The sequence below is a fragment of the Bacillus rossius genome, chromosome 3, assembly GCF_032445375.1.
Source record: "Bacillus rossius redtenbacheri isolate Brsri chromosome 3, Brsri_v3, whole genome shotgun sequence".
NCBI lineage: Eukaryota > Metazoa > Arthropoda > Insecta > Phasmatodea > Bacillidae > Bacillus > Bacillus rossius.
In genome coordinates, this window is record NC_086332.1 from 65,365,008 (window position 1) to 65,392,767 (window position 27,760).

Consider the following 27,760-nt stretch of genomic DNA (forward strand, 5'->3'; position numbering starts at 1 on the left):
AATTAAAACCGGGATCTTTTGCAAAATGTTTTAAAAAATATTGTAACACATTATAAATAAGTTTGGTGTATTTGGGATGCGTATTTGTTATAAAATCGAGTTATAAAAACGAAATAATATTATTCCCCTAAAGTGAACAAAATTTTTTAAATGCATATATAACATCTGAAACTAATAATTATCGATTATGGCCTCGTGGGTGAGCGAATTGTAAGGTTGTCGGTTCGAATCCCGGCAGGTGCGAAATTTTTTTTGTACTTGTAAAAATAAATACGGCGCACGTAACATTTCAAAAGTAATAAATATATTTGAATAATGAATGCAAATAAAAGTAAATTTAATAATTAAATTGTACATTTCATTTCAATCCTTTGTATCCATACAAAATAGTGATAATTCAATAAAAATGATTCAATTTTATTAATAAAAGTATGCAGAGGTAGATTTTATCATACAAAAGATAGAAAAATTTAAAAAAAAGAAATTCTTCCTCAAAGAATATAATATTTTTAATGCCTAAATGGTTTGGTTGCAAAAACCTATTACGGCTCAGTCTCAGGACGAATATGATATTTCTTTTTCTTCTGGATCAATCATTTCATCAATGTTTTGTTATGACGTTGTCACGTTAAACTATCGTCCGTAAACCGACTTTACAGACAACCAATTTTTTTTATTTTAACTTCCGTCAATACAAAGCTATTTGCATTTATGAGTGTGTTCTTGTGTATATTTAATATTAGTACAGTGTAAGGGTATATGTATGTGTCATTTCAGTGTTAATATTATATTAAATGTGTTTTGTGTCTTGTGCCCCAAAACTTTAATATCTTTGTATTGCAGCTTCACATATTTACTTTATATATTTCCCCCAACATTCATACACTATACAATATTCTCATTTGTTCTCAGTTTTAATTGTGTTTATGTCAAACTTATGTCAGTTGCATCCATCTTCTGGAAGTTATCTCCTGGGTCTCGTAATATTATCACTATAAGACATCATCAGTAAGTCAGTATTGATACCTAAGGAGGAAAACAAGGCGCCCAATAATAATAATCATAGTAACATAATTTCCAGAGAGAATAACCTTACAGAAGACAAGTGAAATAACAACGTATAATACTGTACATACACAATCTGGGTTACATATCTACACAGAATAGTATAGTATACACACAGTTACAGTACAAGAGAGAGTACACAACGAAAAGGACGTAAATTGGAAGCACATTCGTCAAAAAAAGGAAGCACATTCAAGAAAACGAAGCATATTTGTCAGCACATTCAAGAAAAGGAAACACGTTCGAGACAATTGAAGCACATTCCAAAGCACATTTAACGAAAAGGACGCACATTCGGACGAAATTTGAACTTGGATACGATCTCGTCACAGATTTTTCCGTCCAACAGTATAGGATAAGATTAAAACTATCTAATCATCCGCAGACTTACACGCGTAAATTTCATGGTAGAGCTAATCATCATTTTTAATAAATATATCTGAACAATTCCAAACATTCTTAAGTAAAGCAATACAATCGATATAATGCCATGTTGATATAATGATTCATTTTTATCAGACATATTTGCATTTTAAGAGTGGTAATATAAAAACCTATTAATAATGCATATATATTAAATTAGTTTACGATTTTAATATTATATTTTAACCTTGTTTAAATCAAGTTTACCTGCAGTTGACTCTATTAGAATGATAATTTTGAAAAATGGTTAAAGACTATTATTTTTAGTGTAGTTTCAACCAGCTTTAAAATTTAGTTTTTATTAGATTATCTGTAATGCAAATACTTAATAACGTTTGAACATTTTCTTTGCCTCGTTTTATTAGGAAGTTATTACGTAATAGGGAATCTCTAAAATCTTTATTTTAAATTTAGATACTTAAAATAATATAATTATTGCGTATTAAAGGGTTCGTAGAACATAACTCAGTAAGATTCCCCGATTCCACCTGTTCCCCCAGGGTTGGAATTGAAAAGCAAAATACCAGCTCGTCATTATTTTAAAGTTAAATTACACCTCTCCCGCTTTAGTAGATTCTGTGTTACTTGATTCCCTAATAAGTCCAAATTTATCACTTATTATCACCTCGGAAATACAATTTCAAAATAACTTTATAGTAGCCCTTTATTTTTTTTAAATTAAGATAATTAATATAAACTCCACCATCACCTTCTTAAGAGGGAATCTGATGTAAAATATTATTTTCTTAAATCATTCATCGAATTTTAAAATTGCGATATTTCCCCTCTCCATCAAAATCCTATAAATTCTTTAATTTCCACAAACAGGAGAATAAAAATTGAAAGAAAGAGCAGAAAAATAAGGTTCTATTCCCCGACCTCCTTTTCCCTTCGGCGAAATGAAATTTTGTTTTCGCTCCTGCGCGTGCCATACGTTCGAGGTTCACTTTGTTGCCGACAGGTGTTCCTGGAACTGTTGGAACTGCTACCACCAGCATGCATGGAGATGGCGAAAACACAGCCAAATATATATATATATATATATATGCGTTTTTCATTTTAACAAGTTTGAGTCAGTAACAACAGTTGAACGTTACTTCTTTCAACATTTCGACCACGGGGGAGAAACTCTAATTTCGGAAACTGAGACCTAGTTTTCGAAGTTGTTTTGGGCCCACCCCGCTAGATAGTAGCTTTTATAATATATTAATTACATAGCTACATTGATTTTGAGAAGAAATGCATCCTTTTTTTTTATTACAAACCAGTTTTAAGTGTTTTTTTTTTAGCACAGTAAGCAAACAGTCTTCCAGTTGTTAAATTGTCGTTATAAAGCTAACACTTGAAATTTCCGCCCAGATTATATTGTTAGTAGTTATGGGCCCACACAACATATAGCTTCACATGTAGTGTAAAACATTGTTTCAGTTTCCACCATAGGCGTGAATCGGGCGTGGCAAACCTGGACAATGCCGTAAACATATAAACACAGCTATGAAGATAAACAAGTACAACGGACAACACAACGACGAGAGCACTTACTATAAGAGAATATTTCCAATGAGAACAGTTGCGACGTTTCGGGAACTGACATCTGTTCCCGTCATCAGGCACAATCCTGGTTTGTTGTCTGCCTTCATTTAATCTGTCTCTTCGTTGTTAGTCCACTGTGTTTCATATGTGTTGTTATATTACTTTTTTCTATGACTAAGTTCCTTCAACGGAATTCTTGTGCTGTATGATATTTATATGTTGAACATTTTTGTCCGTGCTATCTTCGTTGTGTTGTTCATGATACTTGTTTAGTTTCATAGTTGGTTCTGTTTTTCCGGTATCAGCCTATTAAATCTTGTATTCTGTGAATTTTTTATCGTCATATTTTATTTATTTTAATTTTAAGGTTTTTTTCATGACAAACAGTGCAAAACTGCAATGGCGTATGTCCAAAAAACTGCATTAAATCATTAAAAACTGTATAAAATTTATTTATCCCAAAAAGCTGCATGCATGATTGTACGCACGAGATAATACCGTACGTATTGCTCGTTTATGTCCTTTACCAAATAGTAGCCCAAAAATTCACTAGCTTAAAACTATTTTTAAAAAACTTTCACCAAACATATATTCGCGCTTGCTTTATACTAAAGGAGGCTAACACATTTATCGTTAAAACTGCACAGCTGTGACGTGGATGAAGTCACACGCTACGTCAATATCGTCGCATTGCAACAACCAAATCATCGCTTAACGCATTTCTCTTAAATAGAATGAATTAAAATATACACTGCTGACCAGTCATTTATATTCAATATAACTGTTAATGTCAATGTATTTTACAGTATTCATATTATGGAACTTTAAATGTACGTACAATTTTCCTTTTACTTCTCTGGCTCGGAGATAAAAAAAATATTGAAAATATTGAAAAGTATAAATTAACAAAATCTTAGATATAGAATACTGAATGTAGATATCCACCCTTAAGGTGAGGTCTCACATGCCATGGTTAATTTTTCTGAAGTGACACTTATTTGCTAAGGGGGCTACATTTTTCGAGCGTTTCAAAAATTCTGATCGCATGAGGGGAATAGTTAGGTATGTGGTTGGGGAACCGGCAGAGGAGGAGAATGCAGCAGCGGCAACGCCCCTCCGACGCATGCGCTGCCGGTCGAATGGGAAGACGGCAAAGGAGGGGGGATTGGTACGTAGCGGACATGCTATAAATGCTAGTTGTAACGGCCGGAAGAGGAGGGGATAGGGGAGAGGTAGAAATGACACAGCAGTGATGCTACGGAATTCCCGTAACGCTGCTTGTGTTTGTCTGCTCCTCTGTTTTCGTAACGGCTAATGATTGACGCTACCACATATCTTGTATTTTATTTAAAGTATTTACTATTTATTTATTCGTATGGAAAATATTTCTTGAAATGTGAAATTAACTTAATAAGTATCATTCATATATTCATTTGAGATCATATCCGCATCTTTACTTTTCTCAATTTTTATCTCTTGTTCAGTGAAAAATACTTATAATTTATCTATATCTATATCTAATAAGCAAGAAGTTTCACTTCTGTCGCACGTGACTCCACGCACACATTTGTATATTTTTTCATCATTTCTACTAGTTAAAGGCTATTTCTGTAAACTTAACACTATACCTACTTTACATTTGTTTTTCTATTACAAATATTTTCCACGGATATTTACTATGTGTTATTTAATGCAAGTGATTGCAATTAAAAATATTTGCGCGCCTTTTTAAACCCATTATATAACAGAAAATATATTTGACAGGAAAAATCAATTTAATCTAGGTATAGTTTTAATTTTATAGAAATAGCCCTTAACAAGTATTAATGACGAAAACATAAAAAAATGGAGTGTGCGATCCCACTACTATTATCAAAATTTTAACTAGCATAGTTAAAAATCTGGTAACGCCCCAGAAAAATAAACAATTTTTCAATATATTTAACCTATACGCAGTCAATTTGTTTTCTCTAATTTATGAATCCATTTTGGTTAGGAAAGTGGTGAAGTTCAGCTCGGTGTACTTTTTTATTCATAAAGTTAAGTATACTGTAAATTTTAAGCATGATTACATACACGACTTTGTAGACATGTACACTATCCAATTAATTTGTTCACGTTCATTGAATGATTCTTGCAATGGAGAAAATTGATTTAAAACATTTTTATGGACATTGCTGGTTTTTACTGTTTGTTTGAGACATACAGTAATGTATGATATGCGCTGTGACATACAGTTTAAATCAGCAAGGCAAACATCCATAAAAATAATTAAAATTAATGTGTATATGTTTTAAGGCTTTGCTCATCAAAATTAATTAAATAAAAGTCAGCTTGTTATTAGATTAATAAAACTCAAGTAGAAACTGTGAATATTTGCTAAAGGTTCGCAGCGAAAAGATTGAATTGTTTTCGTTTTGAGTCTTACATATTAGGCCTTGGGTTTTAAATTTTCTTTGATAAGCTAAGTTTTTTTAAGTAGTAAATATAGGCCTATCTTGTTTTCACTTAACCATGTTTAGTGAATTTTTTCAGACATACTAAAAACGTTTTTCACTCAAAACGTTCGAATTAGTTTAGGACTTAATAATGAGCTAATATTTTTAGTTATTTCTTGGGTATGGCGTCTAAGTCCATACTGAATTGTTAAAATGAATGTTGTGTTTGACTTTTTTGTAGAATAGTGCATGAGTTAATTACTATATATAAAAAATACTATTAAGTTGTGTCATCGAACTATTAGATTAGTGCACTTATAATTATAATAGTAGAGCTCCAAGTAATGCAGGGAAATTCCCCTATTTCCTCCACGGTAATGTAGAGTGTGAGTCTAGAATGTGTATCATGATTGTGTCTGATCGTTTTGCAGATGTTGCCGATAACTCGCTCGTCCTGCCCTGCCCTACAGACAGAGCTGGACCATCTAAACTACTCGATGGAGTACCAAAACTTCACGAACCGGATGGCTTACCTGGAGGAGTACTCCAAGAGCTTCAGCAGACTTGCTGCCACAGTCCTATACGACAACCTCGTGTGCAAGATTTGCACACTGATATTATTGTTGTGAGAAGATATTATTTCTCAAGAAGGTCTGTTCAGCGTGCGAGAGGTACGATTTCCTATTTTCGACCAGCGATCGGGCTCCTTTCTTCCATCACAGTAACTGGCGGGCGGCACTCGTTACCGGTTGTCTTTGAGATACTGTAGCATTTCCAATTGCCTACTCAATCTGCGGTCTAACATCGCTATCACGCATTGGCCACCTGTGGTGGCACTGGGCTTACCCTTACACCACGAGAAATGTCTGGCCAATCCCAGCCTGAAAGGTATGACAATGAAGGCGTTCTTCGCAAACTTCTAGGTGGCAGATAAAGGAAATTTGTGATAGCATGGTTTGTTATTTGTTATGGTAAAAGGGGGAAGGGGGAGGAGAGTATACAATGCTATTGTATAGACCAAGCATCTTCGTACCACGAGACCAGGTCATGAACAATATCAGACTTATAGCCCAGATATCTCCAAACCTCAAGACCTTCTTCATCGATAGCTAATATATCATATTTCAAGCAGTAAAGACAAAGTCTTCGAACTGTCAAAATTTTGGATGGCAGGCGTAACGAAATGTGCAAAGTTTATATATTCCAAGATGGCTACCATAAAAAAATATGCAAAGTTGATGTCTTAGTTCAAGATTTCAGAATTTTAATTAAAATTTTATTAATTATTTTTTTGTGAATTAAAAAAAATTCCCGATTTTCTAGCATAAAAATTACAGATTTTTAAATGGTAGCCGTAATAAAAATTACAACGGTGGCATCATAATTAAAATGGCGGATGGTTCTAGAAAACAAAATGGTGGATGTGAAATTCCAAATGGCGGAACCCAAGATGGGGGATCCAAGATGGCCACCGGGGTCAACCATCTGGCCCATCGGTAAGTATGGGCCACTTTTCATGTCACCTTAAAACCTCAATAAGCAATCCAAAGAGAACTCTTGAACACAATACATGCCATTACGATTCTTATTTAAGATAGTTTCTTGACAATCGGTTTAAACTGTCAAGCCCAGAACTTGTGTAATCTAAATAGATTCTTTTTGGGTGGGATAAGAAGTATCCGATGTTTGAACATTTTGACAGTCTTCAATATTCATCCGAAACCAAGAGATGACATAGCTCTTTAACAGCAGCTTCTTGATAGCCTTATATGTAGATAGTTTTTACAGCAATCAGAATACTAATAACGTGTTGCATTGACAGCCAACGACTTTCTGACGGTAAATGTAGGGTTAACATGTATTCCGTCAAAGTTTTCATCATATGCAGAAACCAAAGTGAACATTGTTTAGAGTACCTAGCACACGTAAGCGTTATTAGCAGATGGATAATCGCCAGAATAATATAATGATGATTATATTTACAAACTAAGAAAAATATTTATATATCTGTCATTTGAATACTGCTTAAAAATCTGGAAGTTTTTTCTCAATCACTTATTTGCTAATGATCAGAAATTAATGAATGTTGAAATATAAGTAGCCAATATATTGTATAAAGAATACGGCACATGGTATGCCATAATATGTCTTTATTTTTAAATAACCATTAAAACACCATTACGAATATACATGGCGACACGAGCAGCAATAGCGATAGAAATAGGAATATGGATGTTGCCTATGCTTAGAGTAGACATAAAACTTTCTTTGAATTATTGTTTAGTTAAAATCTTATAACAAAATTTTAAAACTCCACCTTACCATGGCGATGAGACTAGGAGTATTATTCATTTGCATAGCACTAGAGATAATATGACACCGAGTTCCACAGTACAAATTAGGATGAAAACTACACCACACCCTTCAAAACGGCTACCACAATACCACATATAGTATTCTAAGTATATCCTCGATTATCCGTGACTCGATTAACCAGGAATTCGGTTAACATGTTTCTTAATTAAAAATTTAACATTTTTGAGGGGAGGAGGGGAACCAAGCCCGCGAAGAGTAATTCATTAGGGGAAATAGATTCGGATAACAATGAAGACGATATCGTACCTCAAACACCCGGAGAAATAAATTGCACGTACTTATGGATATAAAATTGTAAATATAATTCATAATTTCCATTGAAACGGTTACTTTTAGGTCATTACAAATAATTTAATGCATTAATATTTTTAAAATTAAGAATTAGTGTCAGTAATACATTTACATTTGTTTTGTATAAATTACTTACGAAATTTTTTTCGCTTATCTGGCTGACAACTTCCTCCCCTCCCCCCAATTACCCCGGTTAATCAAGGTTCTACTGTATATTGAAACAATTAAGTTCTAAGAATACTTCTAAATGAAAATTTTGTAGGATTAACAATAATCTAAAATTAAACCTTCGTGTCTAATATGCAGTCCTGGTGCGTAAGTCCAGCTCGCACTCAACTAATGATGTCGCTTTCACTGATAATCTTCAGCACAATGTCTACTTCTGGATCAGCTAACACCGCAGGAAATTAAGGTACGTATCAAGGAAAGGATTTGAATTCGTGCAGAACATAAAAATTACGAGAACAAAAATGTTATAAAACACATTTTTACATAGAAAAATTCAGAAATAAAAAATGTTCATGTGATTAGAAAAGAAATTTAATACAAACCACATGAAATAGAAATATATAGAAAAATACATTATATATTATACATTATATACAATATACATTATACATTATATAATGTTGGAATAGCAAATTAAAGAAAACTTAAAATATTTGAAGAGGTTAATCATTCTCAGAAAATTTATCAAATGAATTATTACTGACAGGAAATATCAGCAACATTTTACTATTTTTGATTTATTTCAATTCCAAATGTTATTTAATTTCTTGCATACTCTGAAATTACATAGATTTTCTAAAAAATTCTGGAAAATAATTTAGTAACAATTATTAATAGTAAATAAACAAAATATTTTCTAAGTTCTCAGTTTCAATTGCTATTCGTACAAATAGTGCTAGGGTACATAAAATGTAAAATAATAATTTTCGATTAGCAAAGAAATCTTAAAATAATTGTTGAGAACCACTGGACAATTTCGTTGTTTGTTTAAACATTTCTATTACACTTACACTGCGCCATTTAAAGTAACGTTAATCTCGTATCTTGTTGTGTCAGATATAAATATTAACTCAGTAGAAAATACATATCAACTTTATGTAGTGTAACATCATATAAAGTTAAGCTTAAAATAAGCTTCGTTTATGTCTGAGATAAATAAATATTGCAGGTAGTTACAACAGCCCTCCCTATAGTTACTTCACATGTATTTTTGTGATATTATAAATAACAGGACATGCAATATATTAGTCAAATATTATGATAAAAAAACAATTATATTCTTAATTACAATCTCATATCAAAGTTCTCCTTATACGCACCTGGGGTAAGAATGCAAATCATTGGTCACCGGAATCACCTGCGGAAAAGAAAAAAAAAACATTGTGTTACAGACGATTTCCCCTTAAACTCAATAACTTAAGTACGGTGCATAATTCGTTTGTAATTTTTTTTTTTTTTTAATGTCTGCTTAGTGTTACGTGAGTGCAATATGGTGGTCTTTATATAAAAATCTAACACAGTAGCTGCGCCAACCCGGATGCTTCGGCATTTAAACTGCACTACCTATTGGTAAATGTAAATCGGACACCGCCGCGCCGTTTGAAAGTTGGACCGCGCCGGCGGGGTGACGTCAGGCCAGTGGCTGACGGCCACGGCGCATGCGCACGGGGGTCGGGGCACGGTGCACCGGCTTGCAGTTCAGGCCATGGGGGAGAAACTCTAATTACCGAGACTGAGACATAGTTTTTTGAAGTAGTTATGGGCCCGTCCGCTAGATAGTAGTTTTCATAATATATTGCTGACATAACTACATTAATTTATTAGAAGTAATGTATAAGCTATTATCAGGCAAACAAACCAGTGAAAATTCACTCTATTTAGGTAGCCACTAATTTTGTGGTGTGTAATACAATGAGTTTTTGCACCACCTACTCCTTTATTTATTACACAGCATTAAGTATTTTCGCATCGATTAAATTAGTTTTGCGCCGCAGAGGAGATAACTTAATACAACCAAAAAAAACGTATTAACTAAAAAAAACTTTGTATGAGAATCTCAATTCCGATTTTTTTTATTTGCAGGTAGTTATGAGCCCGCCCAACAGATAGCGACACATGTCGCGTGAAACATGGTTTCAGTTTCCACTGTGAGAGTCGCACTTCTTTATTTCCCTCCTTGTTCTGTGGTTCAGGCGGGCTGGAGTGATAAGAAGAGCCGCGGGGACTGCCGAGAACAGGCTCGCGCCGGCTGGAAACTGTCCGCCTCCAGCGGTCCAGCGACGGTGGTTCAGCCGTCAAGGTCCACGTACTTAACTGGAGGACCGAGTGTCCACAAACACTCGTTGCTTGCTGCACATCACCGAGAGAGAGAGAGAGAGAGAGAGAGAGAGAGAGAGAGAGAGACAGGGACTACCCGCAAGGAAAAGAGCCGGCCGCCACGCCACGACCTCGCCATGCCTAAGACAGTCCAATTGGGGGACCGAAGACGAGTGACGTCATCGACTGCAGTGACGGTCGCCCGCAACACAGCGAGTCTAAGATGGGAGCCATCCAGAAAACTAAACATAAACAGAAATAGACGATTTAGAGGCTAGAGATATTTTATTTCAATGTAATTTTAGTCCGAATGTAAAGTCAAGAAATTTTTAACGGCAAATGCATAACTATCTTGTTGTTTGGTGGATAATGGCCAGGAAATATGTATATATTTGACTTCTTTTTTGTCAACCACCCTGTTTTAAATCTGAAGGCCGAATTATATTTTTTTCCTTTTTTAGTCGTCATGCCTATCAGCGGGCTTAAATGGTGCAGTGCAATGCTTGGTTGCATGGCACTTTCACAAACATCTTCACGCCTTTTAGGACACTGCGTTACTGTTCTAAACTTCTAATCAGGTGATCACAGACTAGAACACTATTTCCTGCGGCACACAAAAGTGCATGTTAACTGACTTTGGAGTATCCACAAGCCACGGTAAAACATAAAAGGTTATAACATGGCACTAGCACTGTTTGAGTCCCCGCCACCTTGGATTTTTCTATATTTTTGCTGTAATTCTAATTTTAAACTGTTTATCCTATTTTTTTGGCATGTAAAGACACGAATCATATATCCCAGAACTTAAATAAATTGTTCAACTATACATTTACTAACAGGCTCCAGTCTGTAAGCGCCGCGAGGAAATAACTTTTTTTTCACGGGGCGACTACAACTATCATGATAACCACACCAGTTCACAAGTGCTGACTTCAACAAGTAGCCAAAGCTAAGTCCTATATCATATCAAACCAAAAATTAAAAAAAGAAAAATATATTCTGCAAGGAAGCTTTATTGCAAGTGATGTCAAAATATTTGAAATTGTGAGATGGAGAAGCCTGATCCCTTTTAACATTATAACTTGCACGGGAGTGTGCCTCTGGGCAGATTCATCCCTAGCCATTGAGACAGAGCTACTTGAAGACCAACTTGGAGAGTCAGTGGTCGCGTGACAGTGTTTCTGGCCCCTGGACTGGAGGCCAGATGATATTAATTTTCGACTGCAGAGAGTTCACGGGTGTTAGGCCATTGCGGCTATAGCTAAGAACGTGAAAGAATTATTACAGTCAGTGGTTTAATCAGTAATTTTTATTGTTTTGAAACGAGACATTCCTGAAACGAGACGTGTAAATGAAACAAAGGTGACGGTTCTTACCGGAGTTTCTTACGAATGTATGGACTCTTAGGTGATTATGTTATTGTTTATCAGGTGTTTTTTTTTTTTGTCCTTACAACTCGTGACAAGAATCTTAAAGGTTTATCTTAATTTGCTAGTGGGCAACTTTCCAGGAATATTCACCTCGTAAAATACACTATTACATTGAAAAAAGTGTGAACGAGTCTTTCAGTAACATCTAACCTAGTTAACGATCAAATTCATAAGTTTTAATTTAACAAATACACTTATAATACGAAACTCGAGCAGATAATTTAACGTAGAAATGTTATTTTTTAAATAATGCCGAACGTGATAATGATACGAAAATTGTGTTTTTAAACTATTTTTTTTTAACGCGAATCTCGCGTAGTTTCTGCACCCGCCGTTAGAAAATTCGCTGCCGAATCAGTTACGTCGACTATCGAGTCGTTCGATTTGCCGAGCGAAAGCTTTAACCACATAACGAAACTGCTCCGAAAAAAAAAAGGGACCTGAAACAAACTGATTTTAAACAATAAATCTTATTTTAAAAAATACTGCGAATTTTGTTTGAAAAAAAATTCAGTAAACGGTTAATACTAGAAAGTTTACCGTTGTCCTCGTGAGCTTAGGTTCGCGCCGTCCGCCACAGATGGCAGCACCACGGGTTACACGTTTCTCTCAGTGTGGCTTCTGTTCGTTTCGCGAAATCACTCCTACCGAGAGCCGGGATGCCTCGTACAAGAGCGGGGATGCAAGGCGAACGAGGGTGTCGGCGGACGTGGGCGGCGGCGGGAATGCGGCACTTACGAACTCGGGCAGGAGAGGCAGGAGTCGGGTCCCCGGCGGCGGGACTCCGGGCGGCGTGGGCGGCAGCGGCTGGCCCAGGCACTCGTGCATGTTGAGGACCTCCGCGTCAGTGGCCTGGAGGAACTCGTCCAAGGGGCAGGCGACGCAGCTGCACTTGGGCAGCTTCAGCAGGCGGGCCGGCTGGCTCGTGTCGTTCCTGTACGACACCTGCAAGCCCGCACAACCGCTACTGTCACTGCTGACACTACTGACACTACTGACACTACTGACACTACTGACACTACTGACACTACTGACACTACTGACACCGCTGACACTACTGACACTACTGACACTACTGACACTACTGACACTACTGACACTACTGACACTACTGACACTACTGACACTACTGACACTACTGACACTACTGACACTACTGACACTACTGACACTACTGACACTACTGACACCGCTGACACTACTGACACTACTGACACTACTGACACTACTGACACTACTGACACTACTGACACTACTGACACTACTGACACTACTGACACTACTGACACTACTGACACTACTGACACTACTGACACTACTGACACTACTGACACTACTGACACCGCTGACACTACTGACACTACTGACACTACTGACACTACTGACACTACTGACACTACTGACACTACTGACACTACTGACACCGCTGACACTACTGACACTACTGACACTACTGACACCGCTGACACTACTGACACTACTGACACTACTGACACTACTGACACTACTGACACTACTGACACTACTGACACCGCTGACACTACTGACACTACTGACACTACTGACACTACTGACACTACTGACACTACTGACACTACTGACACTACTGACACCGCTGACACTACTGACACTACTGACACTACTGACACTACTGACACTACTGACACTACTGACACTACTGACACTACTGACACTACTGACACTACTGACACTACTGACACTACTGACACCGCTGACACTACTGACACCACTGACACTACTGACACTACTGACACTACTGACACTACTGACACTACTGACACTACTGACACTACTGACACTACTGACACTACTGACACTACTGACACTACTGACACTACTGACACTACTGACACTACTGACACTACTGACACTACTGACACTACTGACACTACTGACACTACTGACACTACTGACACTACTGACACTACTGACACTACTGACACTACTGACACTACTGACACTACTGACACTACTGACACTACTGACACTACTGACACTACTGACACTACTGACACTACTGACACTACTGACACTACTGACACCGCTGACACTACTGACACTACTGACACTACTGACACTACTGACACTACTGACACTACTGACACCGCTGACACTACTGACACTACTGACACTACTGACACTACTGACACTACTGACACTACTGACACTACTGACACTACTGACACTACTGACACTACTGACACTACTGACACCGCTGACACTACTGACACCACTGACACTACTGACACTACTGACACTACTGACACTACTGACACTACTGACACTACTGACACTACTGACACCGCTGACACTACTGACACTACTGACACTACTGACACTACTGACACTACTGACACTCGGTGACGCAGCTGAGGTGACTGGCCGGAATTGGAAATGGCGCCCCCTCTTGGATTAAAAGAGAGTGGGGGGGGGAGGGTTCAGTAACCGGGAAACCGTCGCGGCGGCGCCCCCTCCTGCTCCGGCGCCCCTGGCGGGGGCCATTACTGCCACCCGCTTGCTACGCCACTGCTGACACTCGCTACAGATTCACTCGTTTCAGACCATTTTATATACCTTCTCTGAAATAAAAAGGGGGGGGGGGGTTTGTCTGTAAAGTCAGTTTACGGACGATAATTTTACGTTATAACGTCATAAGAAAACATTGATGAAAAATTGTATACTTTTTTAATTTTCAAATATTAGGTATTTACAGTTTTTTGAAAATTTGATTTAAATAATTTGTTTAAATATAATCTCGAACAATTAGCCCGCCTCAACATGTTTGATATTATGGAAGATTTTCTCGCACGGTGGTTGGCTGGTTCTTTGCACGCTCGGCTCAGGCGAAACGTGACAATTTTTTCGTGCGTGCAGCCGGCGTTCATCGTTTTATAAGACGTTATCACTTCAAAATTTCAAAAGCATGTCATGAGGACTGCCGACAGAAGTGAAAACTTAAAAAATATAAACAAACAGTTGTTATTTTTGGATATCTAATTAATTGTTTGATCTTAAATCAAAACTTGTAAATCAAAGTATTTATATCAATATTAATAATAGAATCAAGATAATACAAATTTAATTTGGAATAAGAATTACTAACTTTGTACAATATAATTGTGTAACATAATAAAATATTTTTTGATAAAAATCAGAGACTTTTTTGCAATTTTTACGGAAAAAATATTATTACACAACAAATTTTTTTATTGCGTTAGTAAAATAACTCCTTAATTACTATAAAATATGCATTGCATAGTAATTGTAGGTTATAAAAAATAAATAATGATGTTCATAATTTTTAGGTTATATTGCTACAAAGACTCCGTTTTCCTCGTTATTCAAACTATATATCTATATGAGAATATTAATATATTTTATACTTACTTTTTACTGCACAGTAATAGTATACTTAAGATTTAAAATAATAATTGAACAAAAACACAATTTGAACACTAATAGGAACAGATATAGAGTTATCGTTAACACGTCACGTGACCATGTCGATGACGACTTACATGAATTTACTCCCTATCCAAACCTTCCTATAGAAGTTCTTACTTCAAAAATCCATATTTTGTTTACAATTATTGAAGAAAATGACATTGTACAAACCAGCTGCAACTGAAGTTTTAACACGTATTTTATTACAACTATTTACTAACAACTTATCTGAATTTGCAACATAAATATGGACTCTTTTTATGAGGTACTATAATAAACTGTGTCACAAACGTGTGTAGAAAATACCTACAGATAGTGATAGGGCAGTTATAAATTTGGAATAATAACCTTTCAAATAAAAGATTTCTAAAAATTTAATGTCAATTTTTAATACAGGAAAAGCTTTCTGTGAGTATTGTGCGTCAGAATTCGTTGGAGATTAGAAAGATAGTTAACTACCTATACAGAATAATGATTTAATGTATTTATAGATAATGGTCAAAATTGGCAATGTCCAAAAATAAATAATAAATTCCACAAATTGTATTATGATGCAATTTGTATTCGTTGTCTACACGTTGACAGCGTTTATTTACTAAGCAGCAAAAATTTTATTAATTCTTGAATTATATTTTAATAATTTAAAATAATATATATATACAAATTAAGTGTCACTCCAGTTGATGATTAGCATTCCCCCTGATACTTTATTTTGGTTATTTTTGTATTTTTGAGACTTCAACTTTGAGCATCAATAAATATGATTAAGAACACATTATGTTTTGATTCAGAAATGTTACATGTTTGCACGATCAGGTGTACCATGTAACACATGGCAGTAAGAATGAATGGCTTTATAATATTTACAAAATACAGCCAAAACAGTCAAATACATATTAAGTTATAAGAGCAGAATTTTTTAGCTTTAAATGATATGATACGCTCGTATGATGTATGAAGGTATATTAAATTTTAAAAAAAAATCTTAAATGAAGAGCAAAAATTAGGTCAAAAAGTTTTTGACTAAATCTTTACTTGATGTTTGACCATTTAACCGTTACTACACAGTCCTGAAGCATAATGTCAGTAACTTACCGTGACAACGTATTCATTCTTGTGTTTGAGTCGCAGCTCGACATTCACGCACGCCGAGTAGGACGGTATTTGGCCATCCCACACTTCCATCGCTGCCAAATGTGCCAACACATTTGCAGCGTGGCCGCCGTACACGAACACCTTCCTGTCAGGCTTCAGAGTTCCCTTTATCTTCTTGACCATGTGTCCCGCCACGTCTTGCATGTAGCGACCTGCGCCCACGTTCAGAAGTTACTACATTGTAACTTAATTTCGTTACCTGAGCTCTTGGACATCATTACCTAGTTCCCTACTACATCAACCCATTTATTTCGTGATTCCATTTGTTATGCTTTCGTTTGGAGGGTTATGATTACAATAGTTGATAGTAACTGGATAACGTTCTTCGAATATTCTTGCATGGGGAAAGACTGATTTTTAAAAAAATTATGGAAATACTCTAATGCTGGTTTCCCCTCTTAATCCTTCCACGAAATTCTAGGTTTTTCTATGAGTTTAACTATGGACATCAGCTGATTTTTGGCTTGCTTCCTGTGTGTTTGTATATTCATCTTTCTTGATCATTATACTGGTTTCTCTAAGACATACAGTAAAAACTAGCAATGACGTATGTCCATAAAATGCTTTAAATCAATAATTGCACTCTCTCTTATTGAGTGGTCTATGATCTACTTGCTTGATATTAGTGCACTTGTAAATTTAGGAAAATAAAAGCTCTGTTCATTCATTTTACTACATCAGTTAAATTACATTAACTTTCAAGCCTATAATTTGTACAATTTGTTTCGAGACATTAATATTTTATATCGAGTTTAAAACTGAATAACGCACTGTCCAAAAATGTATTAACAAAAAATTCCTTAACACTGCAGGGGTTTTTAACCTACTATTTTACTACCAATAATTTTGCTGTTTAAACCAAAGAGACTCGCTAGCGGGTCTCACTTTTGTTTCAACAAGTTGATAGATTTTCTTTGTTATGAGATCTCAGGATTGTATAAACACACAGAGAACAAGCTTATAACAGCCTATGCACAAATATTACATACCTAAATAACGCAGAGGATTCCGTGGAAAGAATTTAATCAGAAAAAAATACCACACTGTCGAACACAGTAGGTTTTGCTGTATTTCCTCTTCTTATAATAGCTGTCTCGCCGTTGTCAACCTATTGAGTTCGTCTGTGCTGTAATTTTGTCCAACCTAATTCATTTTACGGAAATATCTTGTGCTGTATTATAAAGTAACAATTTACATGAGCTGAAACTGGTTTCTTTTCCACAATTTCAGCTATTCATGTTTTGTCAATTCATGAGATACATTTCTATGGCAATCCCCATTAAGCAGCAATGGCTTATTTTAAATATATTATATGAAATTTGTATTGAATATTTAGTAAATAATATAAATCAATATTTAAGCATATAACTTATAATAATATAATGCTGATTTTATTACATATTTCTGGGAAATAATTATGATCTGATATAATATAAATATAGTTTAGTAACACACACAATTGCCATAAAAATGTTATGATAATTTTAGCATAAGAAAGAATCAGTGTGCCTATGTTATGAAACTTTTATTGCCTTTAATAAATGTTTAACCACTTTAAATATTATTTCTATTACTTATATAAGTCTCAATGTCTCTGAAGATTTAAAAAAAAAATTATTTTTATCTAGTGATACCACCAACGGAAGCTGCTTTTGTATAAAATTCACACTTGAACATAATGCACTTAAAAATTTGAAACATTTGTCACATCAGCTTAGACAATCACTCCAATAAAAAATTCCCTTTCGGCATTGCCTATAAGTGTAGGCAGATTTTGAAGTACCTATTTCTTCTGTAAATGGTTTTGAACTTCTATAAACTTCTTGACCATTTGAAGAAATTAATGTACATAACATTATGTATGTTCGTATATATTCATAAAAGATCGATTAAACATATTCTCATATTCCATGCAGCGAAAATATTTGGAACGTTTTTAACTCAATTTTTTAACTCAATATTTTCAATGTCTTAACGAATTTCATATTATGCCTACTAAGGTAGTTATGGAATTATTTTTTTTTACTTTTAAACCCTATTTTTCATCTCTTGCACTAATACGTGGTCATATAAAAAGGTTTTTTGGACAAAGGTTCAAGGTAATATTAAGATGGTTGAAAACTAATTGTGACGAATTTAATACCAAGGAAGTTTTAATATTTTTAAATTTCAACATATTTTTTACGCTAATAGTTCGCTTCATCAAATATTGTTTTAGCCAATGGTTTTAGATAAAGTTCAGGAGTTTTACCATACATTTTAACGGATTTGATAATATTTATATTAAAAAAGTAATGACTTGTAGTTTTTATACTCTTGTTATTTTCTCCCCTTCCAGTAATGGTTTGTTATATAAAATTTACTTTGGACAAAAGTTTTCAGCAATATTTAAAAAGTTAAACAAAATTGAACATTAATTTGATATAGTACTTGGTAGGAAATATTTATTTATTTTCTTATTAACATCAAAAGATTTTCAACCCATGCAGTAATGTTTTGTATTATCAAAAATTGTTTCAGACAAAAGTTTTAGATAAAAATTATAAGATTTCCAAACAATTTGAACGGATTTGATACTGTGTCTACCTAGAGAGTTATGGATTTTTATTAAATTATACCCTCTATTTTTCAACACCTTGCAGTAATGGTTTGTCTATTAAAAAATTGTTTTGGAACAATGATTTAAATAAAAATTATAAAATTTACAAACAATTCGAACTTATTTGATGGTGTGCCTACGAAAGGAGTTATGATTTGGTTTTCTCCTTCCACCCTTGTTTATTTCACCTACTGCAACAATGGCTAGTCTAATCAAAAATTGTTTCAGATAAAATATATATACAGAAATTTTAATATTTACAAACCATTTGAACGGATTTGATAGTCTTTCTACTAAAAAAGTTATGATTTTTTAAATTTTACCCTTCTATTTTTCAACCCCTTGCAGCAATGGTTCGTCTAATCAAAAATTGTTTTATACAAAAGTTTGAGATGATAATTGTAAGATTAACAAACAATCCATATTAATTCGATGTTGTACCTACGAAGGGAGATGATTTTTTTTGTCCTCCAACTCTTGTTTTTTCAACCACTTGTAGTTTTGGTTGGTCATATAAAAAATTTATTCAGACAAAAGATTTTGGTATTTCTCCCACAAGTTATATTACGTTTTCCATATTATGAGAATTACAGTGATTTTTCTTTTTTTCAATAAACTTTTCCATTTCTATTCCTTTGGTCGGATATTGCCCATTAACGAACTCGACCGAAATTTTCCTCGTCTAGATTTTATGTACCTATCAGTTTGTAAGTGATTTTTTGAAAAATTACGGCAAAAATTTGTGATTTGTACGTGTGTATATATATATATATATATATATATATATATATATATATATACATTTTTGAATTGACAGTCTTTTTGGGGTCTATGGACCATGAAACAAAAAACTATATAAAAACTTTCCGGAAGTCCCACAATGGTAACGGCTACAATAGATGGTATTTCTTAGAATTCTACAAATAAAACATACTAATCATGTATAGAAATGACAAGTAGATAACGAACCTGTAATAAATGCATTCGAAATCAAATGTCATTTTGGCTGCAAAACTAGATACACCCTGGGAGTATAGACGTGATCAAGATTAAGGGCATGGATTGATTTGTAAGGCAAAGGAAAACAAAGTTACTAATGATACTCACCGTGGTACATCCTGCGCAGTCGCTCGGTGCTGGCGACATTGAAGTACAGGCTCCCGGCGACGTAACTGGTCAAGGCAGGGAACACCTTGTGACACAAGTCAGGCAGCGGCAAGCCGTGGTAGGCCTGCAGGCAGGAGCAGACATGCTTCCAACAGACTGTAGAGGCGGGAGTTATGAGTCGGTACACGTCACTCGTTACCAGACCGTCGCTCCTGACAGCAAGGCAAACAGGGATGATTTCAACCAGCCCCTGTTTCATGACTCTCAGGAGTTATTGTCTTTGTTCCACTAGAGCTTTAGTGTTTCCATTTTAAGAGCACGACAGGAAAAAATTACGAGTAATTTTTAAAAAAAAAATATTTTTAAAAAATAAATCCTTTAACTTTTAAGTCTCACAGTAACTTACAAACGTCCGGTAAACCTCAAACAAAACAAATAGAAAACTACAACAGTTAACATATTTTTAAATATATAAGTTTCCTACAAAATTATTTTTATTAAAAATTTACTTAAATCATTTTAAAATTATGTTAATGACTCAACATTCCTAATAGTAAAGAATAACGAACTCTATGACAACGTTCATAATAAATGAAGAGTGTACAGATTAGCAGAATATTTGAATAATCATTCGTGTATTATTATCAACTTATTAAATTCTTATACTGTTTTAGTAGTTCAGGGCCATTTATTAATTTATTTTGTAGAAAAAGAAATCTTCTTTAAGCCAACACCCATCCTCGTCATGTTAGCCAATTAGGTGACGCGCTGATCAGTAGACGTGGGAAACTCCATAGTAGCCTTATAACGGGCATGGGCTAGAATAAGATATTGTGGAATGTTGGCAGCATCTATTCTGTGGAGTCCACACAGAGGTAACTCGGAGGTTGGATAAATTATAATTCTATTTAGGTGGTCAGCATTATAGTCGTGGTAGGATGTAGTCCTAAAGGAGGCAACTCCCACTCTTGGGAGTTTTTGATAGATTGGTTTCTGGACTAACCGTACCCAAAACTTTCTGGCAATAGTTTACGGCATGGATTTAATACACAATATTTTATGGCTATGATGTTAGATTTGTCTGTCTGGTAGGATTGTCGGCTTGGATAAATGTGTAGTTTTGTACCCTTGTTCGCTAAATATTCTGCCTTTCCATTACCTTGGACTCTAAATTGGCTGAGAACCTCTGAAGTTCAATCAACAGCAGATGAGCTAGATTCAAACACAAGTTTATCGTCACACGATATAGCTTCAAATATACCAACCTTAAATCTGTCATTTTGCACAACGATAGTTCACTCTACTGGCGATTACACTGTTAACTTCTGATATACCGGTCGCTTGTTAACTTACAATAAATTTACAAAATAAAATAATGTTCCGTATCAATATGCACAGAATAAGGCTAGAGTACCAGCAGCTCCGATTTATATGTAAATAAAGTGATTCCAAGACTCTATAAACTACATGACCATATAATATATTAAATATTTCTATGCAACTTATAAAACAAACGATAAAGAATATCGGGTAGCTGGATACATACAATATTACTGACATTGACAGAGCTACAAACCCTATTATTATTTATGTTATTATTTAAGGCATCAAGTTTGCGAACACAAAGTAGAGGAAACTATATCCATCGCTGCAGATGCTTTACTTTATGTGTCAATATTGATTGCTCTTTATGACTTTTAAAATCTTCATCCTATATAAATTTGTTCCCAGCATTTATATGTATTTATTGGTTGGTAATCACATCAAAATTTAAATATTTTAATATGTGTTTTCTATATCTGGCGCAGAAAAAAACTAGAATTTTATATATGGAAATTTAAACGTTCCAAAAATTGACAAGTATAGGTTAACATACCATTCTACACCTTCGTCATTTTCCATTTCCTGAATTTCATCTAATGTTAAGGGTTTAGAAATATGTCTGCCATATGGTCACTTTATGTGTATTCCTATTTGTATACATAGCCTTTCTTACATTCTTCAGACAGCAACTCAATCAAACCTGCTAGTACATTTTTGACACAAAGTGGACCCACACATGCTCGTTTGCTCTTCATTTGTTATTATTTTTGCACTTCATTTGTTGTTATTTGTTTTATTTACCAACATTCATCGCGTTTTGATAATAAATCTTTCATACCGGCGGTCCACTTGTTGTTGCATGTATCTGCGTTTTTGTAAATCGCTTTTTTATAATAAGTGGTATATATTACAAAATTAAAATAGTGCGATTTTACGAAGTTATTAATCCTTTGATATTCCAAGAGATTTTAGAGTAATTAATTTAAATTGAACACAGTTTTATAGGAACACTTAAATTAATTCTTTTTTTTTCTTTTTTCTGTATCCATAATAACATAAATGTGCAAACCTTGGACTCGAGGTTGTCGTAGAGTTCTATGGCGGAGAGTCCGCTAACGCTTCTGGAGAACTCCTCGAGGTAGGCCATTTGGTGCATGAATTTCTGGTACTCCGTGGAGTTGGTGATCCGGTCCAGCTCCGCCCGGAAGCCTGGGCATGGCGATCGGACCATCGGCAGCAGCTGCGACACGACCAGGCGCATTTTGGAAACCCCCTAGAGGCATTGTCTGCAGTGCGTGAGAGGAAAGCTCCGTCTCACTGGAATATTAAGACGTGGTCCCTATCTTGGAGCTTACCTCTTTGGGACCAGTTCAACAATTTACAATACATCCGTATTGAATAATATAAAGAACTTTTTCTCTCGGTGCATGTTCCTAAATCCACTGTTTTTCAAGTCAGCATTTATTCCTTTGATTATTTTAGTGTCAACATAAGTAACCTGTGCATCCCAAGAGAATAAACCTACGAGAAAAGGAAATACTCACGTTTGAAATAAATATTCTCCAAAGAATCTAAACTCTGCGCAGACAAAATAACATTTTCTCAACATTTCAAAGCTTCACAATATAAATGTTAAGTTCCAAACTGATTTAGTAACTTTAGGTGAAATCATAATAAAATGAACCAGATAATAATTATCTCATTACAACTTCCTATATTTTTATAAGAAAACAGATGTGTTAATTATGTCTGTTCACAATTAATTTATTCTTGAACCAGATTGAGTATAATTACTTTCAATAAAATTTTATATCTAGTTAAGCTCATATTTTGTTAACTAATTACCTAGCTTTTCTGTCTTAACAATTTTCATGTTTTTCTTTTCACGTACCTGATTTCATATCTGCCCTCTCCACTTTCCCAACAGTTTGGTGTTAAAACTACTTACCTGAATATTTGACACTTCTTACACCAAGATATCACTATTAAATTATTTTTTATTTAATGGCTGCTAAAGAGGTAAAATAAGAAATAAGTCTGAATGTTCAAAAACAAGTTTACTACAAAATATTTTTCAAATAATGTTTAAATCGACATCAAACTACCCTTGTACATATTCTTAATTCCCTAATCTGCTGCGAATACAGAATTTTTGTTCACAGAATAAAACATTACATAAATATTTTAAATATAATTAATAAAATTGTGTACATTCAACGTCATGTTGTGTTAGTTTTTACTTTAGTAATCATATTGCAACCAAATTATCATCTGTATCATTTCATAGCTAATAGCCATTAAAGTCCTCTTAAGTTTAATATGTTTGAAATAAAACTTTGCTGATCATTTACTACATTTTAAACCAGGAAATGCATACTGTTTTAAGTATTAGGTAGAAAATGATATGCTTATTGCAGTTCTGGTGATAAACGGGCTGACTAATTTTGTTTTACCATATTTACGCTGCTAGAGCTTGCGCCTACATTGAAATGCTTAAGCTATTCTTTTAACGGTGGAAAATCAATTCTTTCTTTAATGCCCTATTATTTATTATTTTTGTCACTTTAGAGTAATTTCAGTTTTTCCGAGAGGAAACATTTAAATATATTTGTGATTTATTTTTAATGTTAAATTATTTAACGCAAGATATTCTAAGGTTATATATGCGGTGTTTTTATGTACTGGAAAATTATAATTAACTTCTAGGATCATGTGAATATTATTTGCAGTAAATTTGTAAGCTTGATAATTTTAGTGTTATCGAACATCGAAAAAAAGGCTACGTAAAGTGATATACATTACTTCATGCTCAGTGCTTCAAAGTGTTAATTACGAACTTTATATTCCTGATAAGTATTAATTGTATCATGTTTAAGCCATTACTCGCACAGGGTTTTCGTTTGTTACGTTAAGTTTAATTCAATTTTTTTTTGTTCATGACTTTAGATATATTCAGAAAATATCGTGTGATACCTACACCATTTCCAATCAACCTCAAAACCAAATGGGTTTAAGTCACAAATTACAAGAGTGTACAGTTACCGTTCCTTTAATTATATGTTTATCATCCTCCTCCATATGCGTGTGCCCAGCAAAAAGAAGCTTATAACTAATTTCTTTAAGTGTGATACTTCTTCAAACAGCAACAGGTACATTCTTGCTTAAGTTTGTCTGGCTCAACTAAAGATTTGTACTTAGCGTTTTATAAAATTCTCGTGATGCCTTGGAAACAAAATCGAGTGAGTAACGATGTTATGATTTTATGGAAACGAACTTTAAGACATAATCTGCAATAAAAATTTGTTTTCCATTAAATGTCTGTGGGCCGCCCACAGACATTTTGTGGCCCGGCGCAGAGTTTAGGTTTGTTTCCCCCTCCCTTAAAAAAAATATAGTTTTTGTACTCCATCGGCTCAAATATGTCATTTACACACTATTCATCTGAAACTGACGAAGAGAAACTTTCGGCCTGGTTTCTACGTCTCTCGATAGGACTATAAGGCGTTCTGTAGTATGTATGTGTGTATATATATATATATATATATATATATATATATATATATATCAAGGTTAAGTCTAGGTACGTCTTTATTTTATGTGCTCCCAGCCTAACTAAGCGTATTTCATAGGGTGAACGAGTTCTTACATTGCCAGTTTACGAACGGTTGAGTTTGTTTCATTTTTAGAGATTCGCATCACAAGTGTTTACGTTCAGTGTCGGGACCACATAGGTGTTGCACCCGCACTCTGCTGTACTCTGCACACGGCTCGCGCCCCACTCACCAGGTCGATGTCCAAGGGCTGCGTGTACCCGGGCACGTGCTGGTAGTACACCTTCAGCTCCTTTGCCGGCGCCGTGGGTCCGAAGATCCCCTTCATGACTGCCGCGAGGGAGATGTGCGTGAAGTCCTCGTCGCTGGTCCGGAGCTTCACGTCCTCGCTGCTGTAGACGTCGGGCAAGAAGCCGGCGAAGTGGTCCTTGAGGCTGGCGCCCACCTCCCACGCCTGGTCCCTGCCCAGCTGCCAGCAACACAACACGTCACCAACACGTCACCACAGCCCTGCGGCTCGGGGAAGTGACCAGTCGTCAGTCAGCGCGCACCTCAGCTTGTGTCCGCACTCCGAGAACACGGCTCAGTCCAGCTCACAGCTCTACATTTTCCCGTGTGGACTCGGCTTCAATTCCTCCATTTGAGCTAAATAAAGCAACAAATACGTTTTCCTACTTTGAAAATATATATATGACAGTAGCTTGATCCAACATTGATAATAACGACCAGTTATGCTGCACTTTAAACTACTAAGCGGAAACTGGAGAAAAAAAATGTATATTTTTTTAAATATTAATAGTGATTTTTTAATTAGCAAAATTATAATCAATGTTTTTTTTACATTATTTTACATACCTGTAAAACTCTCATTTCTTCCAAGTATGTGTGTTTACCCTGTTTATAACTAAAAAAACAGAACTCATATGTTTATTTACGGAGTAGTTTATACGAAGATACGGCTATGTGAAATTACTAAGAACTCTTCGTTTATTTTAGGCGAAATTTTTCTTTGAAAAGTCATTACTTTTACTGTAATGAGTAAAAGTATAGCCATTTTCCAAATGCACACTTGCAGAGAAACGCATGATGTTTGTTAACGAACAATGACAACCACAAGGACATTGTTTGCCAGAAGTATACGTAAACCACTGGCACTGGTTTTGAGAAATGTCCAATTCGAGACAAGTAACATGAGCCAGACTATAAATACTACCCTCGCGGCAACTGGAGAGAGTGTGGATGGACTCACCTGTGTTATCTCGTTCGGCTTGACCCCGAATAGTTCCTTTGAGCAGTCGGAGGGCAAAAGAGAAGCAGGCGACTTGGCCGCGTACCGGCACAACTGCACGAAGAAACACAGTGTCAGCTCAGCGATTTTTTCCAGTGGCCATCGAGCATCCCAATCCCTACTGGCACGTAGGCAGACAGCCTAGTGGTCACGAACAGAGCCTGTAATCGGCTGGATGACAAGCCGTTATCCCTCCCCTTCCACCAAAGGCTCACCAATAAACAGTTGGTCGTGAAGACACACCGGCCCTCCGGTTTCTAAGTACGGTCGTGTACCTTAAATGATAACTTCATATTAAAAAAATTGTCAAAAGGAACCACTGATAACTTTTAGGGCAGAAGCTTAACACAAAAGAAATAATTCTTCCATTAAGCTTGACGAACATTTGTAGGGCCCGCAACATTTTTTTTCTTCGATATGTCAGTTCATTTATCATGGTAAGATATTATTTGGAAAAAAAAAATATTCTCAGTTAAATAAAGCCAAATTCGCTAATAACATTTTTGCGTATCACTCTTTTCGTTCAGTTTCATAATGATACTGCTATAAATATGATGTTAATATTTTACTACCATCTGGAGAAGTGAGTGTTCCTGTTCACTGTGTGGCCTTGTTTCATGAATTATTGTGGTTTTTTTAAAAGAGATATTACATTTTTATATTGTTTCATTTTAATGATCGCCGTAGCGGACAGTACTTGAAGATGACGATGACGATGATTTTAATGATGAAGGTGAAATTCACAATGGTATTCGGTCGATCGATCTGAAGAATATTACCCATTGCATTGAGTGAGGCGTACTATGTGAGATGACACATCTGTGGTTGGCCATTGCTGGGGACATCGAGATACTCTATAAATATTTACTTAGCATGTATTATCAAATAGCACTTAGTTAATGCATCTGCCTACTGCATGGCAGAGCACACTCACCACATGAGACAGCAGCAACTTGCCGTGACATGCGAACTCATCCTCTCCCAAAGAACACGTGACTGTAGACAGCACCAGAACCACGAGAACCAACCAGTTTCCCTCCATCTTTGCGACTGCTGTCACAGCACTTCCCCCTCGTTATGTATGTCTTCAATCGGACCAGAACTAATTGCATTATACTTCCTTATCGAAGAACAAAGTCGTGATTATGGAAATATTCCTAATTTTTTATCACCTGATTAATAGATCAGAACAGGGATCACAGCGGTCTTTAAGTCGTGAATAGGGTAATTAAGTATTTGGCACGTCCCGGATAGGAAGTTGTGATATGGGTTAGATGGATAACACTGCACACTAATATTTCTCCGACAGTAATATCTGAACAAGGAAACTTCTTTATGATATTTACTGTCATATCCGTAACGAAGCTTTGTTCTGGCATCTAATGCAAATT

General features: G+C 35.4%; 1 protein-coding gene across 1 annotated transcript; it reads right to left on the reverse strand.

The window, feature by feature from the left end:
• Positions 1–9,287: 9,287 nt before the first annotated feature.
• LOC134530822 (venom acid phosphatase Acph-1-like) lies at positions 9,288–27,439 on the reverse strand. Its single transcript, XM_063366067.1, has 8 exons — positions 27,304–27,439; positions 26,331–26,423; positions 25,314–25,550; positions 22,600–22,770; positions 20,208–20,331; positions 16,442–16,653; positions 12,620–12,826; positions 9,288–9,492 (listed from the first exon to the last, which is right to left on the reverse strand). Exons 1-8 carry the CDS (start codon positions 27,409–27,411, stop codon positions 9,445–9,447), a joined length of 1,200 nt encoding a protein of 399 aa, XP_063222137.1. The 5' UTR covers positions 27,412–27,439; the 3' UTR covers positions 9,288–9,444.
• Between the last annotated feature and the right edge of the window lie 321 nt (positions 27,440–27,760).

Excerpts from the sequence above, each read along its gene's own strand:
- LOC134530822 (XM_063366067.1), bottom strand. The coding sequence starts at position 27,411 with ATGGAGGGAAACTGGTTGGTTCTCGTGGTTCTGGTGCTGTCTACAGTC. Across the intron at positions 22,771-25,313 it reads AGCCCTTGGACATCGACCTG|CTGCTGCCGATGGTCCGATC; the intron begins GTGAGTGGGGCG and ends GTCGTGTCGCAG. Across the intron at positions 20,332-22,599 it reads ACGACAACCTCGAGTCCAAG|GCCTACCACGGCTTGCCGCT; the intron begins GTTTGCACATTT and ends TCCTGCCTGCAG.